The 18,364-nt window shown below is 41.0% G+C and overlaps 2 protein-coding genes across 2 annotated transcripts; both read right to left on the bottom strand.

The window, feature by feature from the left end:
- Nucleotides 1-1,430: 1,430 nt before the first annotated feature.
- Nucleotides 1,431-11,756, bottom strand: LOC135491347 (centrosomal protein of 41 kDa-like). The gene is made up of 11 exons (XM_064777152.1): nucleotides 11,710-11,756; nucleotides 11,550-11,613; nucleotides 10,708-10,755; nucleotides 7,402-7,463; nucleotides 7,108-7,168; nucleotides 6,098-6,287; nucleotides 5,489-5,622; nucleotides 5,243-5,310; nucleotides 4,957-5,071; nucleotides 4,472-4,654; nucleotides 1,431-4,317 (listed from the first exon to the last, which is right to left on the bottom strand). The coding sequence occupies exons 1-11, from the start codon at nucleotides 11,749-11,751 to the stop codon at nucleotides 4,205-4,207; spliced, it is 1,080 nt and encodes a 359-aa protein (XP_064633222.1). The 5' UTR covers nucleotides 11,752-11,756; the 3' UTR covers nucleotides 1,431-4,204.
- Nucleotides 11,757-15,591: 3,835 nt separating this feature from the next.
- LOC135491325 (large ribosomal subunit protein mL42-like) lies at nucleotides 15,592-17,722 on the bottom strand. Its single transcript, XM_064777104.1, has 6 exons — nucleotides 17,625-17,722; nucleotides 16,946-17,024; nucleotides 16,644-16,728; nucleotides 16,461-16,493; nucleotides 16,088-16,209; nucleotides 15,592-15,850 (listed from the first exon to the last, which is right to left on the bottom strand). The coding sequence occupies exons 1-6, from the start codon at nucleotides 17,689-17,691 to the stop codon at nucleotides 15,793-15,795; spliced, it is 444 nt and encodes a 147-aa protein (XP_064633174.1). The 5' UTR covers nucleotides 17,692-17,722; the 3' UTR covers nucleotides 15,592-15,792.
- Between the last annotated feature and the right edge of the window lie 642 nt (nucleotides 17,723-18,364).

Raw genomic sequence — 18,364 nt, 5'->3', positions numbered from 1 at the left:
ACCAGGGGACTTTCCTAGCAGAGAAATGATATGGGAGCCAATGGTCACTGCAGACAACTAGAAGACAGTGAACACTGTCTACCAGTAGAGAGACAGGGACATCAGTCACAGCACACAGCCAGGGGACTGTCCTAGCAGAGAAATGATATGGGAGCCAATGGTCACTGCAGACAACTAGAAGACAGTGAACACTGTCTACCAGTAGAGAGACAGGGACAACAGTCACAGCACACAACCAGGGGACTGTCCTAGCAGAGAAATGATATGGGAGCCAATGGTCACTACAGACAACTAGAAGACAGTGAACACTGTCTACCAGTAGAGAGACAGGGACAACAGTTACAGCACACAACCAGGGGACTGTCCTAGGAGAGAAATGATATGGGAGCCAATGGTCACTGCAGACAACCAGAAGACAGTGAACAATGTCTACCAGTAGAGAGACACCAACAACAGTCACAGCAGACATCCAGTGTAGGGAACTGTCCTCCTGGCAAAGAATGGATATAGGTCTCCAGTGTAGGATGTTGGAACTGCATAGGCCACACGATCAAATTGAATGATACGCTATTTGTCGAACACATTCACCATTTCCGGCCGCAATGGGGGTCAATGGTCACTGCAGACAACCAAAAGACAGTGAACACTGTCTACCAGTAGAGAGACAGGGACAACAGTCACAGCACACAACCAAGGGACTCTCCTAGCAGAGAAATGATATGGGAGCCAATGGTCACTGCAGACAACCAGAAGACAGTGAACACTGTCTACCAGTAGAGAGACAGCGACAACAGTCACAGCACACAACCAAGGGACTCTCCTAGCAGAGAAATGATATGGGGGCCAATGGTCACTGCAGACAACCAGAAGACATTCCCGCCAAAGCTAAGAGAATCCTTCGCTCTCCGGACATTCTATCCCGGGACATTCTAAACTTCTACACCGTTGGTCTGTCTGAAGGTGTCATCCTGGTGATACTGACTGGTGCAATGGGAGACGGATCAGGTTGTGACATTGCAGATTGGTCTGTCTGAATGTGTCATCCTGGTGATACGGACTGGTGTAATGGGAAATGGATCAGGTTGTGACATTGCAGATTGGTCTGTCTGAATGTGTCATCCTGCTGATACTGACTGGTGTAATGGGAGATGGATCAGGTTAATGTGACATCAGGTGATGGTCGCTCTTGTGGCAACTGTTCCTACTTTCTCTGGCGGACAGTGTGTGATGTACTCTGGTTGTTAGCTGTGACCACTGTCTTCCACCTCAAATGAAAAATGTTCAAAAGAGCGCATACAGATCACGTGAAGGAGCATTCCAACCTCTCTCTTCTTCCTTCACTCGAGCTTTGAGAAAGTTTCTCTAATTCTCTGTACAACACTTGCTGTAAATTGCTTCAAATGATGAAAGAATATGTATGTGTAGCGATGTTTTATTCCAGCTTTGATACAATAAAACTTATACACTGCTATCTCTACATTAATGCATTCAATTATGCACTGAATATAGTGTTAAGAGCACAGCTCCACACCAAACATAAATACACAATAGAGTGCCACACCTTGGTGATAAAATCTGAAAATAGGCAGCACGCTTCATTACTCAGTGAATGTCTGCGTTCGACATCAGAAAGAAGCCATTTCACCACAATTTTCTGATAACGCATAACATGTACTACTCACTTGTTTAAGGACACCTCACAAATATGTAACTAACAGAATATTTTTCATGGGTCACTGCCTGCAACAAGTTACTCTTCATAGAACTTACAGTACATGTCAAGTGTCACTAAATGTCAAGGAATTAAGGGGATAGAGATGGGACACTGGGCACAAGCATTTAACATTCAGTAAACCAAAATGATTCAAGAGAAGGAATTTTGCATTTGACTTATTTGACCAAAATATTGGCTTTTAGAGTGGCACAGAGGTATGACTGATATTTGAAATAAGGTTGTGGGTTTGATACCCGATCAGTCCACTTCCTAAAGCGATAGGGGACAACTCTCTGACTTTATATGCTGTTTTACACAGATGGCCACAGCAGATTCTGCCCAGTATGTACATTAGCATTTCACTAAATGACAATGATGTCAGAAGGTTGTTAATGTTAGTGCTACAAGGATGTTAGAACCATACAGAAATGCCACAATATCACAGACATTTTGAGTCATTCAAAAATCTACATTTGGAGAGATTGGGATGTGCAAGAACACATGCAGGTAGGACTTACTCTATAGTTAGTTCTCGACAGTTTTGAAGTGAACACATACAGGTAGGATGCAATCAAGGAGATCATTTACAGAGAATTGGCACAGACATTATCAAATTACACTATTGTTGAACTGACATTCAATAATGACAACAATTGAAACACCTACACTGGTTCTACACTGGTTCTACACTGTACAAAATTCTATCAACAGTCATTTGAGAATCATACATAAAATAAAGTGTCGAACACACATCATTTCTTACAAAATCTCTACTTTTATTTATACAGCATTTTGTCCTGCAACTTTTTGATAAGTATCCATAATCTCATTCAGCAGTGAACCATTTTCCTGCCATGAATACAAAACAGCAAAGAAATCTGTTGAGACTAATGTATGAAAATAAGTACACAAGTACTATAAACCCAACTGAAATTTGACTATCTTTTAACAATCCTACATATTCAAGAATTACAGCTTTGTACTGCAGCAATTTAACAGCCACTCCAATCATATATAACGATAACAAATATTCGTTTGTCTAATATGGAGGGAGATACTAAGTAGAAATTGACACATGAAATGCATTGTATTAGTAACAGTTACATCAGGTAGTGGTACATGCACATGACATTTCATATCAGGCCAAGTTGATTAATGAAAGTGGATGGATTACTACTGGACAATCTCAAAGGTCCCCCCCCCATCACAAAAAGACCAGCTTCATGTGATACAACTATGTGACAAGTAAACCATGTACAATAACTATGTAATTTTCACAACATTCAGTAATTTCCAAAAGAAAAAAGGGTTTAATTCCAGTGGATTGCCCAATCAAATCAGCTGAATTCTGCATGCATTAGAGATGAGCCAATCAGAAGGCTTGATTGTGGGGTTAGTTCTTGTCAATAATGGTTTCAGAAATCAGTGAATGCCAAACTATTATTCAATAGGGTTAATCATTTGAAGGATATATATCATATCTGTCATGAAGTGATTAAGTAACAGAAAGTCAGACAGCTGACACTAGAAATTGATAAAGTTAACACAACACGGTGTCAAACAGCACATCAAAACATCACATTATAAACAGCATTGTGCTTTGCAAATCCAAAAAAATTGTCAAAATCTCAAGTAGCTTTAGTTCATTGCAATTTCTGTGGCAGTGATCATTCATGAATCAGGCTCTAACCTGGAAATAAATCAGAGCCACGACATCCATGACATACACCTGGCCCAGAGAATTGGCATCAATACTTGAATCACCCAAACGTTGTGGAACCCACCCGACAGGATGAAAAATCTTATAACACCAATCTACTGGGAGGACAGTTTTTCCAGTGGTAAAGGACAGTCGCATTTCTTATTGAGAAATAATCAGTGAAACAATTATGGAAGACAGCACTCAGAAACCAAGGAAGATCAACCAACAGCTTAACAAGATGATAATACTGTTAAAAAGAGTTAGCAGTATCACACGCGATTGCTCTTCGTAAGGAAACAGGACATTTAAAAAACAACCAACCTCTTTAACGACTATTAAATATCGATCTCAAGGGTCACAACCACTCATTCAAACCATGAGTGATTTCTGAACCAATGAGAATTCTCAGCCACTTCTACGATAATGACGAAACTATACAAGACTGTATAACAGGAAATCAATTTGCATCATGAAGCTTCAAGGGTGATGGGCTTGTGATAATGAGCAAGTAAATTTGTGAATGTTAACCGTTGATACATCAAGATGGTAAAATGTGGGTAGTCAAGAGTTAATACCATGAATGAAATCTTTCTACTACAAACTTTTGCTTGGGTGTGCCTCCACAATCATATCTCTCATAAATGCCACATGATGTCAACAACTATGCGTCACTAGTCACTGAAAAAAGTTTGTAATGTCACAACTCCAGTCTGAGACTGCCAATCCAAAGAGACCAAAACCCCCAATTACACCCTGAGCAGTTCGTGATCGTATGGCCGTGCTGCGAATCATTTGAATGGAGCTCTGCCGGTGATACTGCCTGTCATGGATGATGCAACACTCCTGCTGGTCATCTGAGATGCAGTACGGCTGGCTGAGGTTGAGGCCTTGCTCAAACGACCTGGAAAGATAGGAACAGACAACATTTAGAAAATGAAAGGAATGGATTAAATGGGAGGCTTAAAGAAACAAAAGCAGCCATATTCAGGCTTTTGCATCGGTCTGATTACAAGTGGAGGGATTTTGAATACAAAAAGTACCAAATGTTGACTTACTTCCAGTGCTGCGGTCATCCAGTGCAGTATCTAATTGTGAATTCAATGTATCCAGGTCATCGTAAGAGAATTCTGTCTGCGAGGCTCGCTCCCTGACTGCTCCTTTCTTCAGGGGTGAAATACTGACAGGGACGGTTCCAGTGATGAGGCCACGGGGGAAGAGTTTATAGGCCACCTTCAAGCCTGCAATGCAAAACAACAGAATACATTTGGCAAGTTATGGGGAGAACACTACCAGATAAGTTGATGAAGATCTACAATACAGTAGGGCTTTTTAAAATTGCTCTAAGGAGCTTGTTGGGCCACAAAGTGGCAAGTAAAAGATGATCATCTTGCCTTTGAGGAGGAATACTCCATGGAGAATATCAACTCCAAGTGCACAGCAAACACTTACAAAGAAGATTTGCAACAAAACTATGAAACAAAAGTGACATAAAATACCAGCACAGCCGTTTTATGTAGTAAACTTGTCCAACTGGTCTTACCTCCAGAGAGCATAAACAAATTATCATATCCTCGTTCGACCAGGGTGCTTGCAGCTTTAGGTCCTATCTTCTCATCTTCGTCATAAACTAGGATGATTTTTCCTGGTTGATTTTTCTGGGGCAAGGTCAAGGAAACATCACCTGTTGGTGTAATATACTGAAAACCCACATTCATTTGTGGCCATCTCACTTAGTGAAATTGTGAGATTTACTATTATGAAAACCCCTTTCTTGAGGACAGAGGAGCAGTGGTATTTCACTGCTATAATGTTGATTGTAAGGATACATAAGCCAGCATATCTTTTGTTTCAAAATTTACCGATCTTGACAGCATGGCATGTGGATAATTCAATGCTGGAAATAGAAAGCAACAATGTTAAAGGTTATCCATCATGTTATAAAGGACATGAAGAGAAAAACACAGCAAGGCATATGCCCCCCCCCCCCCCCCACCAACCTATCACAGACATGAACGAATGGACAGCTAGGGGATACATAATGCTGTCAGAAAATGATGCTCAGTTGGCCTCACCTGTAATGAGATGGCATTCATCATATTCGTCCCGATCCCTCAGATCCAGGAGTAGATATGGCCTAGTCTCATCTATAAGCATTTTAGGAGTATTTGGTCGGTTTACATCTAACTCGCCTACACCTCGCATTACACTGAAAAGAAGTACAATGATACATTAGAAGATTGTTCCATACTAGCGTAAACTGTTTGTGAGTGCAGAATAGAAGTGTTCCCATAAATTCAGTGCGCCCATAAATCCAGTGCCACGTTGTAACATTTCATTCAGTGTCAATGAACACTCTTACCTCTGCAGTGATGTTTCAGTTCGCCTTCAAAAAATCAGGAAATTTGTTTAATAGGAAATTCTGAAAAATGTCGTCAAGTCACTTTGCCATGTAGAAATATGGCTTATCAGAATTTTGAAAGATTTCAAGCCCCCTTTCATCTGGGTAGCCATTTATATTCCTACTTTAAGATCCTCCTGAAGAAACATTTCTCTGGCTTATTGTAAAGTACCCTGGCATAGTCGGTCATTCTTGACTTGACTGGGCATTATAACAGTTCTCTTCAAGCCGACATTTTTTAATACAACAGATACGAATCACAACAACACAGATGTCAACTCACCTTTGCAGAGTAGACCTAGCAGTATTCATGTTGGAAGGAGTAGCGCCATAATCTCCCTCAGTGAGGGCCAAGGATGGTGCCGGGCTGTGGTCGTCCTCCTTCCCATTCTCGGCAGTGTCATGGCCGTTACCGGTCATATCTGGTAATGCTGTATCTGCTGTGTCTGGTCGCATGGTATCGCCAGTGCCATCTGGAGGAAGATATCAAATTTTCAGAAAATTGCAGGCGATGGAGATTCAGGCTATGGGGTTGGCATGTATATGTATATTCAGACGAAAAGCTAAATCTTAGAGGTGCCTTAGAAGCCACTGGTAAGGCAACTAGCAAGACTTTACGCTAGTATAAAGGTTGCTACAAACTTTGAGCAAGAAGGCAATTTACTCTTTTCTACCCAGAGATACAATGTCAATAAGCTCAGTATGATATGATGATGATAGCATGGCACTTAAGAGTTTAGGTCTAATTTCATAGCATCACAGAATGATCATGCAGTATGTATAGGAAACATGCAGTGATATGCAATACAGTTACCACGACTGTGAAAACGCAGAGATGAAGTATAGCAGAAATGTATGTGACACTCAAAAATCGACAAAAAAACAACACTTTAAATTTTTCTGCACAAACATCATATTTCTTCACGTCTCCAGCACACAAGTAGTGCTACCTTACCTTTTTTCTGTTCTGGTTTTGGTTTAGCTGGATTTAGAGTTTAGATTTTCATGATTTACCTACAGTCAACCTCAAAAAGTCACTCTTAGCCTTGCTGTTATTCGCAGGTCCAAATTTGCTGTGCACAACCATTGGTATCTCATTAGAAGGAATTGTTGCCATGTCCTAAAGGTTCAGATTCCCAAACTTCACATCTTAATCCAAGAATTTGACAACCGGCAAGAAAGTGACACTTTGACATGAACTAGGACTCGACTGCAGGTCACACGTCACTTGACGGTGTCTATAACCCAGAATAGTCACCTGCTTAATTCGGAGTCACAAGCCATGCTACATACCTGGAGGGAAATTCTCATCAACTTCATTATCCAATGCATTGATCTCGGCAACCTGAATCATCTGCAACAAAGAATGACATGCAAACTTCAACTAATTAGATTATAAAAAGATCATGCAACGTTCTTTCACATCTTTTCTGGCTTCAAATACCAGACCTTAGTTTTCATATTTACCTCCAGACCAAAAAAGCAACCATGTACCATGCAAATGCAATATTCTTATCTAACTTTAGTTTGTTAGTTTGAAAGACACTTTCTGCATAAAAACTGTCTAGAGAAAACACAAAGGCTCACCAGTTGAACAAATGTGGTAGGTTTCATCCGTTTGAACACTTCATCTTTTCTGTATCTGTAATCTGGAAAGACAAATATATAAGTACAAATGGATAATACAGTGAGTGAGATGGTACTATAGTATGCTTAGTTAATCCCACAAAACTTAGATAGAAGTTCTTGTACAAGTTCCATCTGCATACATTACATGTACCAAGTGCATTCCTTTGGAGTTTAAAGATTACGGTGCAAATTGGTCTCCTGAGGTTTCAAAATTTCTTGGCCAATCCCCATAAATCCTCAATAATGCGAACTTCCTTCTTGGAGAACACAATTTATTTTTCATATAACCACCAGAAATTTTTTATGGGGTTTAATGATTGAATACAAAGTACTAAATTAAACTTTAAAAGAGTTTCATCTATACATTTTCGTTTTTTTCTCACTGTGTTTTATTGTTAGGTTAGAACTTAACATATTCAGTGAAATACCAAACGTCAACATGAAATTAGCCGGGTACGGTACTACACATTTTGTTTGCCAAATCGCCAATGTCAATGTTCAATCAGCCCAACAAACAACCAAACAAGAAGCAATTTTATAGACAAACATGAGAACGAGGCAATTATTTCATGTAATGGACGGGTTATGTCCAGTTATTGATTAGGAAAATGGCTGAAGAAGTCAACCCATTAGAAGATCTTGCAGGCTTGGGACACATTTTCCAAGACAGGAATCAAGGTCCTGCCAGGACTACCGGTAGCACAATTTAGTTGGACTTGACATCATTCTCACATGAAGTCCACTAGCAGCCTGGCAATCCGATCTTTTTAGGTTTCCACAACTCTCACCACCGACTTTTATAGCATAAACATTATCTAGGAAAGATGTCAGCCAACTTTAGAAGCAAGTCTAGATTAAAAGATACAGGTTCCCACCATGTCAGATTACTATACCTTCAGCTGCCTTCAATGTGCATGCCCTCAATATCTCGCCCAAGTCCCTCCGAGGCTCCCTCGTCGGGAATGGCTTCCGACCAAGAGGATATTTAGTTAGTGGTAAAACACGGTACGACATTGCTATCACTATTTTGTCCAGCACAGCGTATCGCTCCACTAGTTCAAAAGACCAGACAAATCTGTCACAGCTCAGTTCACATTGAAATGAATCCCTCAGGATAGTCCAAATGTCGATATTCCCAAGTTTGGCAGCCTGGCTAGTGGTAGGTGAGCAGTCTTAGCAGACTTATTGTATCCAGAATGAGTTCTGTCCACAAGGACAATAGAGAATCATAACAGAAAACTGATCAGATTCAGAATAATCTACCATGTGTCTGCTAAAAAGTGATTTAGAATTATTTTGGAACAGCATCCAAGAGATATTGCTTTTTATCCACAAAAGAAATGAAACCCAAGTAAAGAGATATGGATTATCTTCACAGAATGCCTCGTCCTAAACTAATGCAGGAATGAGTCCAGCAATTAAAATGTCACACCAACACAGACACGACAAAATGCAATTCCTGTCTATTTTCAAAAGATGATCAAAACTTCTGACAGAGAATCGGAAAAGTCGATAGTGGTATTGGAAATGTTCGGCCGTTCCTAAGGCACTGGTTTACATGACTGATCTTTAACTAGGCTATTAAAAGTGTCCCCACTAATCCTTTTACCACCAAATAGACATTCGACTGGTAACGTTTTAACGTGCGACAGTGTACACCGTTGCTAAGCAGTGGAATTTACACTCGAGAAATGAATTTTACTTTCATTGGTGGTAAATTTAATTTACGGCACAATGACATCAGAAGTTATTGACTCGGTAAATTAATTTTCAATGTGGCCATAATAGAAATTTATTACATGGTTGATTGAGAGAGGGGCTTAGCAATCATGAAATAGGTTTGAGGTTCAAACACGTTAGCATACGATAGATCACAGACAATATCATAGACCACTACAGTTTATCTGGGGCCGGGGGGGGATATTTTTAGTCATCAAAAATAGTAGTAAACAAAGCCTGCAACTCTGGCCAAGCTATGTATAAATGTACGCTGTTCATGCTGTTTGTGTCGCCAATTCGTTGTTTACACTTTTTTTACAATTTTTTATGAAACTGACAGAGCTTTTTTATACATCACATTAACAAATGACGTCCTGTCTGACAAAACGTTGTACGTGCAGTAAACATTGTAACAACAATTCAAAGGACCTGCTGTAAACATGCCCATGCACGTGCTGGTACAGTAGCCTGGCACTGATTGAGCCATGAATAAATCATTAACAGTTAGGGCTGCAACAAACCCTTTTTGCATGCTTTCATTTAATATTCATGTAATGACAACTCTATTTTTAGAATAACATTTTAGCCCTGTAATTATTGATTTAATGATACGAATTTCTCATTAATTATCTGATCTCTTCTCATGGACGTAAAGATGTTTGAGTTTACAGAAGTGAAGGCTTGAATTTCCCACAAATGACAAGCTCAAAATGAACCTACCAAAAGACAAGAACTTGGTGTATCAAGGCATAGCAGTAGATCTCAAAATGTATCAATGTATTTTTCTAGGCAAGCAGGTCAAATATACAGAAGGGATTGGAACTACCTACAAGCCTTTGATCAAACATGTGATAGTTGACACAGCTTCATGAGAATTTCAATGTGCGACATCAAAAAAGCTTGTTTACAACTGTACATCACACACTAGGTGCTCAGTTGTTTGCTCGCAAAAAATGTGTTGTGAAAAACAACATGAAGCTCTTTAACTTTTTTGAAGGGCATCCAAGGTTCAATGATAAGCCAAGCTTTTCCTTAGTGATTCAGATTTGACACCGTATTGAAACAAAACGTACACTAGTGATTTTTAATGCAGAGTCACAATTGCATATGTGACAAAATCTTTAGTTTGTAGGGATCACTGCAGGTGCATGCAACAAAAAACTCATCACTGCAATCTGCAATGAATAAAGTAGCACAAGTGTTTGAGGGGTGGCTGGTTTAATTCTCATAGGACTGCTCAGCGTGACCATGGGCTAAGCTCAGGCAGAGATTTACCAACTCCAGAGCGCAATAGGACTTAGTTGTTTTTATGCATTCCTTGCTCTGAGAACTCTGAGAGTAAATGGCTGATCGAGGAAGCAACTTGATTTCTTTGGGTTGATTTCAATGTCAATTTTAGACCTACTGTCTCTGTGCATGGGGTGAAGTTTCAAATGTGTGATCGTTTTTAACATCAGTCATTCACTGCCATACCATACAGTCAGTGCAGCTGGTTTACTAAAATCTTCATACAAAATAAGGAAGATCACCAGATTAAGGACTTACTTTGTCTGATCTCTTCCACCTTCCTCATATACTTGCTGACACTTGATCCTGGAAAGATATTTGGAAAATATTGATTGACGAAATAAAGTCCATTCAATGGATTTATATACATGATAGTGGAATGCGTTCAAACTACGTTATTTCTGATCGGGATTGTAAAATTTAACAGTCAATAGTTTTGCAGGTGACCATGGATCTAGTACACAGATGAAAGGGAGTCGATAAGACACTAAAAATCGACAGGAGGAGCCATGAAGTGCGTCCGACAGACCAAGTTGACCACGAGGTCGCCAGGGCCAGGGGTTTTTCCCATCTGACAAGACAGTACACATAGTACAACAAAAACTATTCATTTCATGTTTGTGTCGAGCGCGATGGTTGGCGTACTCAATGTTTGCCAAAAGGACAGGATCATCGCATCAGCTCGAACCCCAGGCCCAGCCTAGCCCAGGCATCCCTCCGGGGAACGAGTTTAGAATCCCCGATCACACCCCAAAAAAAGGTCATCGGTTGACTAACCAAGCACCACTGTTCAGTGGATTTATAGTTGAATGCGATCAAACTACGTCATTTCCGATCGGGGATTCTAAAGTTTAGCCCCCTCCGGGCCTCTGCCTCTAGTCTGGACGACCAGTGTCTCTCCGAGTCTCTCTGCTGGTCAACTCTTATTCTTGTCCTTGTCCATCCAATATCTCCGCTATTTACACACTAACAGAGGTTTAGCGGAGTCACCTTCAAGATTTAGAGCAAAGAAGATCAAAGACCACCAGGCAATACATAGGGACCTGGCGAAATATGATTGTGTGAAACTGTGTACAAAATGAATGGAAGTGTGCACGCACCTGTATCGACAACGGCTTGGACATCTTTATACTTCGGATTTTCAGGGATCCTCTTATTCAGGGGCTGCAGAAAAAACAACGAACCGAATCAGACATATATAGAAAAGAACATGACCGGGTTAATATGAAAATTGACACATCAATTATCACAGAAACTTACATCAATTGGTTTCTTAGATTTCTTTTTTGCAAAGGCAGACATGTTTGTTGTCGTTACTGCTATTTCGACCTCGGTTTTAGAAATCAATGTACAGTGCGCGTGTACAACCGAGATATGGGTCTCGAAAAATATAATTGGATACGAGGTAAGTGTTTCGCGGCGGCGCGCGAAAACCTAACGCGGGAAATTTAAATTCCACACGTGGCTGGTCATTAACCCATTGTGGGATGGTCATTAACCCATAGTTTTAGCAAGGGTGAAACGTGTCGAAATGTGTGAATTATCATGGAAATGACAAAAAGTATGAATAGGCGTTGCCTGTAGTGTCGGAGAACAGAGACACGCTTCATTATGTAAGTCAGCAAAATGATCAATAAACCGCCAAACTCCTAATGGAAGATAGTGAAGCTTGGGCCAGTGCATAGAACACGGAAGACCTCATCACACAGGGGTCTGAGGAAAGAACTTACAGTCACTCGCAGGAGCATACACGTACTGGAAGCTGAAGTTGCAGGGTCATAGCTCGGAGGAAGCAGGAGGCAAAGACCCTCGGTATCACTGAAAAAGGCCCCCAAAAATCTCAATGAGGATGATGAAACATAAACATGCATCTTCAATCTAGTATATTACTCATTATTGTAGTAGGGAGGGGGGTACCTTCCCCGGAACACCTGCGAAATTCAAGTCCCCTTGAACCATTGATTATTCACGTATAATCTGTGGATCATTCAGTTTATCATTGGGAGGGGATGGAAATGCCAAAATGGATGAGCAGGATTAGGACAAATATTTGTGTGTAAACGATATGGTCACATCATTGAGGAAGACAAAAAGAAAATGGTAAGTTTTATCACTTGTAGACTATCACTATATGGCTAATTTGTTTTCGCTATTAAATTTGAAATTTGAAGCACTTTGGGCCTTTCTAATTTCTGAACCTTTGCGATACGGATCCGAAAGTCGAGAAGGTTTAAAACAATAAGAGATAGCTCAATAATTTTTTTTCTGGTTGAAAAGTGACAAAAGTGACCAAAACGACCCCAATTATTTTGAGCACTCCCCTTCAGTTCCTTCATCACCCTGAAGATGACGTTTGTGTTGTTTGAACGTTGAGAGAACTAACAAGGGGCTGCCTCATACTGATGTCTCCCTTCATTGAGGGGAGGGATGGGGCAGGTCCACTGCGTCCGGAGTGTGCAATAGAATGCGGCAAGACCGACGTCGTCTGGAGATAATATCAGAACCAAATAAGGGTTAAAAGCTTGATGGACTCATATAATGTTGTTGGACTTTCAGAAGATGAAGGAAACAATTTTAGACGAAAAGAACTACCTCTTCGGTGAAAAGGAAGCTAAAATCAAAGTTGAGGTGAAACGGGAAGAGCTCGACCGCGACAATGTCAAAGATTTCTCTCACGGAATCGACCTGGTGGAGGACGTGGAGGATGAAGGGGTTCCGTCCGATCAACCGGACGGCGAACGACATGCGGAGAAGTGCGTCTTTACCGGGCTTTACTGCCTCCTGAATCTCGGCACGGTAGGTGCTGTTTTAGTCTGCGTTCTATTTCAAGAGAAAATGGGACTCTGATCTTTGGTGTTTCTCTCATTTACTCCCAAAAAATACAGTACTTACTTGCTATATATATAAATTGGAACAAAGCATGACCAATAACGAGCCATTAGGATAGATATACGGACAACTTTTTTCCAAGCATTTTAGTTTTTTTTGTGGGCAGTACCATTTTTGGAGTATATAGTGAAAGCAATGAGTCATAACAATCTCCTCGCTACTACTTACAGGGCATCCTCCCAGTGATGTTAGGCAGTATCCTTCTCGATCTTGAACACCTGATAGGCACCGACTCTGGGACCATCTCATGGATATTCACCGGCAAGGCCCTGGGCATGTGCATGGGTGTGGGCGTGATGGCCGCACTAAGCCGCTTCCCATATCGTCTGCTTCATGTTCTTGTCCTCATCGTCTCCTGGTTGTACGCCGCCTCCCTATTCGCCCTCCCTTTCTGTCAGAGCATCTTCGGTCTCTGCGCAGTTACTTTTGCGCAAGGAGCTTCCACGGCAGTTGTTTGGGCAGGTAAGACAAAGCATATCATGACATTGATAGTTCGAGTCCGACACCCGTGCCAATAGTGAGCACATTCCATTTAAAGTCAGTCAAGAAGCTGTTCAAAGCTCCCAATACTAAGAACAGAACGAACCAACCTTCGTGCATACACTTCGTCATCTGCAGCCCGTCCCTAATAGTAGTGACATCACAACCAACGTTGCCGGATACACATCCGCAAGGGTCAAGTATCATTGACAAACTGATCGGTTCTATCGTTCGATAGAACCAATGAATGACAGTCCTTAAATGTCGCATTTGTCACGACCCTTTTGGTAATATAATCATCTATTTCTAGGTGGAACAATCTCCATAGCAGCCCTCTGGAGACAACATAAAGCGACTCCTCTCTACCTGTTGACATTTGGGATGTATTTAGGGTTCCTGATTAGTCCGCCCTTGTCCTATCCCTTTACCGACGAAGACGTCAGGGACCAAGCGAAAGTCCGGTTCCACGGCGACAACAGCACCCGCATCCAAAATCTCACGGAACCTATAAATACTACAATCTACCACAAGAATGCTAGTCTTCTCCATCATGAACACGTCGAAGTTGTCTATGTTCCCGATGTCGTTCAGATAAAATGGAGTCTGTTCAAGTTGTGTTCAATTGTGGGGACACCTGTAGCAATCATAGGGACAATCGTCTTCTTCCTTGCACTTCGCATCGGGCCATGTTTCCTAAAGGAAGAACCAAATGAACTGAGGATAACAAAACAGCCAATAAATACATTTAACGTGTGTTTTTTCTTCGGGATTGCCGCCATCATTCAGTTTGTTGGAGACGGGCAGACGACATTGTCCATTGAGAGTTACCTGGAGACGTACGTGCTCACCTCCATGGATCTTGACAAGAAGGATGCGACCTTGTTGACGACCCTCTTCACGGCGACGTACGTAGCCTGGGCTCTGATTGGGATCTACTTCCAGAGACGGTTCGGGGCGTCGGTCTCCTTGTTTCTCATGGTGATGTGCAACATTCTGGGCACAACCTTTCTTGTATGCAGTGGGAAACATCTGTTACCATTTTGCATTGGTTGTATCCTTCTCGCCATAGGCCTGTCAGGGAAATCTCCAAGTCTGATATGTTGGGTTTCAGACATTATTGGGAGGGTAAAGGAACTTGTCTATCTAATATATGCTTGCTGGGCATTAGGAGACGTTGCACATACAAATTTAGTAGGAAGATTGGTGGACACCATTCCCAAGGTCTACACATGGATTCTTTTTTCTGGTAGTATTTTAATGGTCCTTGCTTTTATTGCTGGTCATACAGGTTATGTGATAATTTTCGGTGCTGGGAGGAAAGCAACAGAGGTTCTTGGGGCTCTGTTCACAAGAAAGCGAGCTTATCAACGTCTGGACTAATAACAAGTTATCAATGACAAAAGATAAATGTCTCAACCAGCAGAATATGACAAGAGTAGTGTGGTTGTGACCAACATCCCAAACTGACAAGAGCCCAGACACACTAAACCTGCACAAGGGATCGATTTTCTGTCACAACCAACCTAATGGAATCGAATTTTTCGTCACAACCAGTTCCCTTTCATACAACATGCAAACACAACTGGTCTCAAGGTAGGGTGATGTTACAATGAAGCAAATTGTAGTAACAACCTACTCTGTCACAGCCAGTCACAACTGATGTGAATGTGTTGTCACCAGTCCCAAATGAATGGCTTTTCTGAAAGATTTTTGAACTTGAAGAAAAACTGGAAATAGTCAGAAACTACAGATAATGGAAGGAAGACACATCTCTCTCAATACTTAGATACAAATTTATTTAGTTTACAGGACTGGTATCTATTAAACACTTTCATGTACTTCTAATGAGCAAACAACACACACAATGCCAACTGATGATTCTTCAAGACATAAACACTGTTCTCCTCCTGAACATCAGAAAAGCAGACTGGATGTTCTCTTTTTTCTGTTCAGATTTGGTCTTAATACAGAGTCTCATATACTCTCTCTAGAACGGGGGAATGGAGCTTTGCGCTTTTTTGCTTTAGAACCCCTGAAAAGAGAAAGAAAAAATTCAGAAAGTTCTGTAAATTGTGAAAGTATCTTTTGTCCTTTGTCATCAAGACCAAGTCACAGGCTCCTTTTCTCAAACTCTGCTCTTTTTTGGGAAATGCTGCTCAACATACAGAATGGACATTTCAGCAAAACACACAGAATATAACAGATTCTAGACTGGTTGCCAAAAAAAGACCACAAACTGACAGTCAACATGAAGGCTCATGGTACTTACGGAGGAAACCATCTGTGCTTAGTTGTGAAAAACATATTCATCAGCTCAAACTTTCTTGGGCCGTCTGGTTCGTATCTGTGTTCATCCTGATGAAGCAGTTGAACTTTCAGCACAGAATCACCCTAAAGAGGAGAAAACAAAGATCAATCAACGTGTGCAAAGCTGGAATATCTTGATTGAAAATTTCATGCTCACAGTGTCAAACCAGGTGAAAGATGATCTCTCTCCCTCATATATTTACATACATATTTGTCAAACACTAAACATCCTCCAACTTCCCTGCCCGAAACAAACACACAATCTTGCCAAATTTTCCCTTTGAAACTATCTATCAATGCCATAATCCTCGCTTACATCAGTTGCTAACACCTACCTCTGTGATATCACTCTCTTTTCTGATGATGGGCTGAAAAAGAAACAATGATAAGGGGTGATGTACTTTGAAAGTAACCTTTGTATACTTGTAAGTTATATCGAATAAAGTATTGTAATTGCTATTATTGCTGTGAGTGGATCACTAAGGACTTCTTGGAAAATGATCAAGAAACCAGCCTACCTTTGTGTGTTCATATGGTGTAGGTTGTTCAGGATGCCAGCACATTATTGTAGCTCCATCATCGCTGACAGTAATCGATAGGTTCCTGAAACAACAAATGTTACTAAATTTTTGTGCATGATACCAAAGGTTGAACTCAGTTGTTCTATGTTTGACCTTTGTTCTATGTTTGACCTTTGTTCCATGTTCTATGTTTGATCTAAGTTTGTCAACACTCAATTTAACAACAAACCAATCAAACCAAGCAACGGACTGGCTCATAAGAACAAACACTTCGGGAAGAAGGGATAGTTAAAACATACGGTAAACCTCTTCTGTTTGATTCATTTGAAGCTGCCCTAAGCACTCTGACTGTTGAACTAAAGTGGCATGTCTGGCAGTCTGCAAAGAAACAACAAAATTTTCATCAAGCATGACTTGAAATAGTATAGTAAGACACTTTTATTTACACCAGGCGGAGGAAGCCACTGCTTGTCCAAACAAACCTAAATATAGGCACAACGAACAAAAGAACATGATGTGTGTCACCATGCGGCCTTTTGCTTGCTGCTTGTTGGTTGTGGCCAGCAGTGGCTTCCTCCGCCTGGTGTAAGGGCTTCTATTATTATACCACCAGACGACAGATTCAGAGACTGATAGTGATAAGGAGTGCCTGATAGCCTTGTTATCATGAAACGTAAGTTCAGCTTTCATTGGCAGAGCACCTTATTCATTTCATGTTAAGGTAAGGTGCACAAACAATAACATACATGTCTCCAAGTCACGAGAGAATGAGTACATGTACACAACACAACACAGTGGCACTGGCAGTGCACAGTGACAGTGACACCGACACTGGCGACAGAGCAGAAATTGTGAGAAAATGTCAATATCAAACATTTTTCAACAATACTGAGGAAATACGATATCTCCGGCCTCCTACTCATGGAACAAAGACAGTAGATTACCAAGGATATCATATATCAAACCAAAAATACCAACTTTGAAGGGAATTTTGTAATAAACGTGATCTTTTTAAAAGGGCACGTCCAGCCATGGAGGCTGACATCTTGAATTTGTCGATGTTATATCCATCCGCGTTAGCAGGTCATGTGATCTTTGAGATTTCGCGGGAAATGAAACTGTAAACAAACGCACGTGCGCAGTACCGATGTTATATCCAATCCACGTTAGCAGGTCTTGTGATCTTTGAGAATTCGCGGGAAATAAAACTGTAACGTGCGCAGTTCAAATGGCAACAATTGCCGGTGTGCAAGGGAGAGTAGTCCTAGGGCTGATAGTCCGTGTAACAATAGCCCGCATTGCTAAATGTTTTCCATCAAGTACCCTATCGTTCTCAGCACTGTACAGTAGCTTCTTTACAGCATTATTGCTTTATGATATTGCGAACTTGAGTAACTCTCCTGTTTTCGATTTCGTTTTTGCAGAGGCTCGTCCAACATATAAACTGAGAAAAGCCTGGAACTTGGTGTGCGGTTTACAGGAAGAAGAGGATGACATTTGAGAGGAAGACAAATCCAAAATGGAGGAGAAGTTACGGAATTTAGCCGTGATGGAGAATCCAAAATGGAAGACGTTCGTCGACGTCAGTGCAGTGATGGCTTTGGTCTTTGGCGTGTTTCTCTGGGGTTACTTCTCCTAGGATGAACATGAAAGTATGACCAGAGCCAAGATTTAGGGGCTTTGCGCATACAGTGATAAAACATTGCTTTATACTCAGA

Source organism: Lineus longissimus, chromosome 7 (genome assembly GCF_910592395.1).
Source record: "Lineus longissimus chromosome 7, tnLinLong1.2, whole genome shotgun sequence".
NCBI lineage: Eukaryota > Metazoa > Nemertea > Pilidiophora > Heteronemertea > Lineidae > Lineus > Lineus longissimus.
Note: the sequence above shows the minus strand (reverse complement) of the source record. Positions and strands in the feature narration are given on the sequence as shown.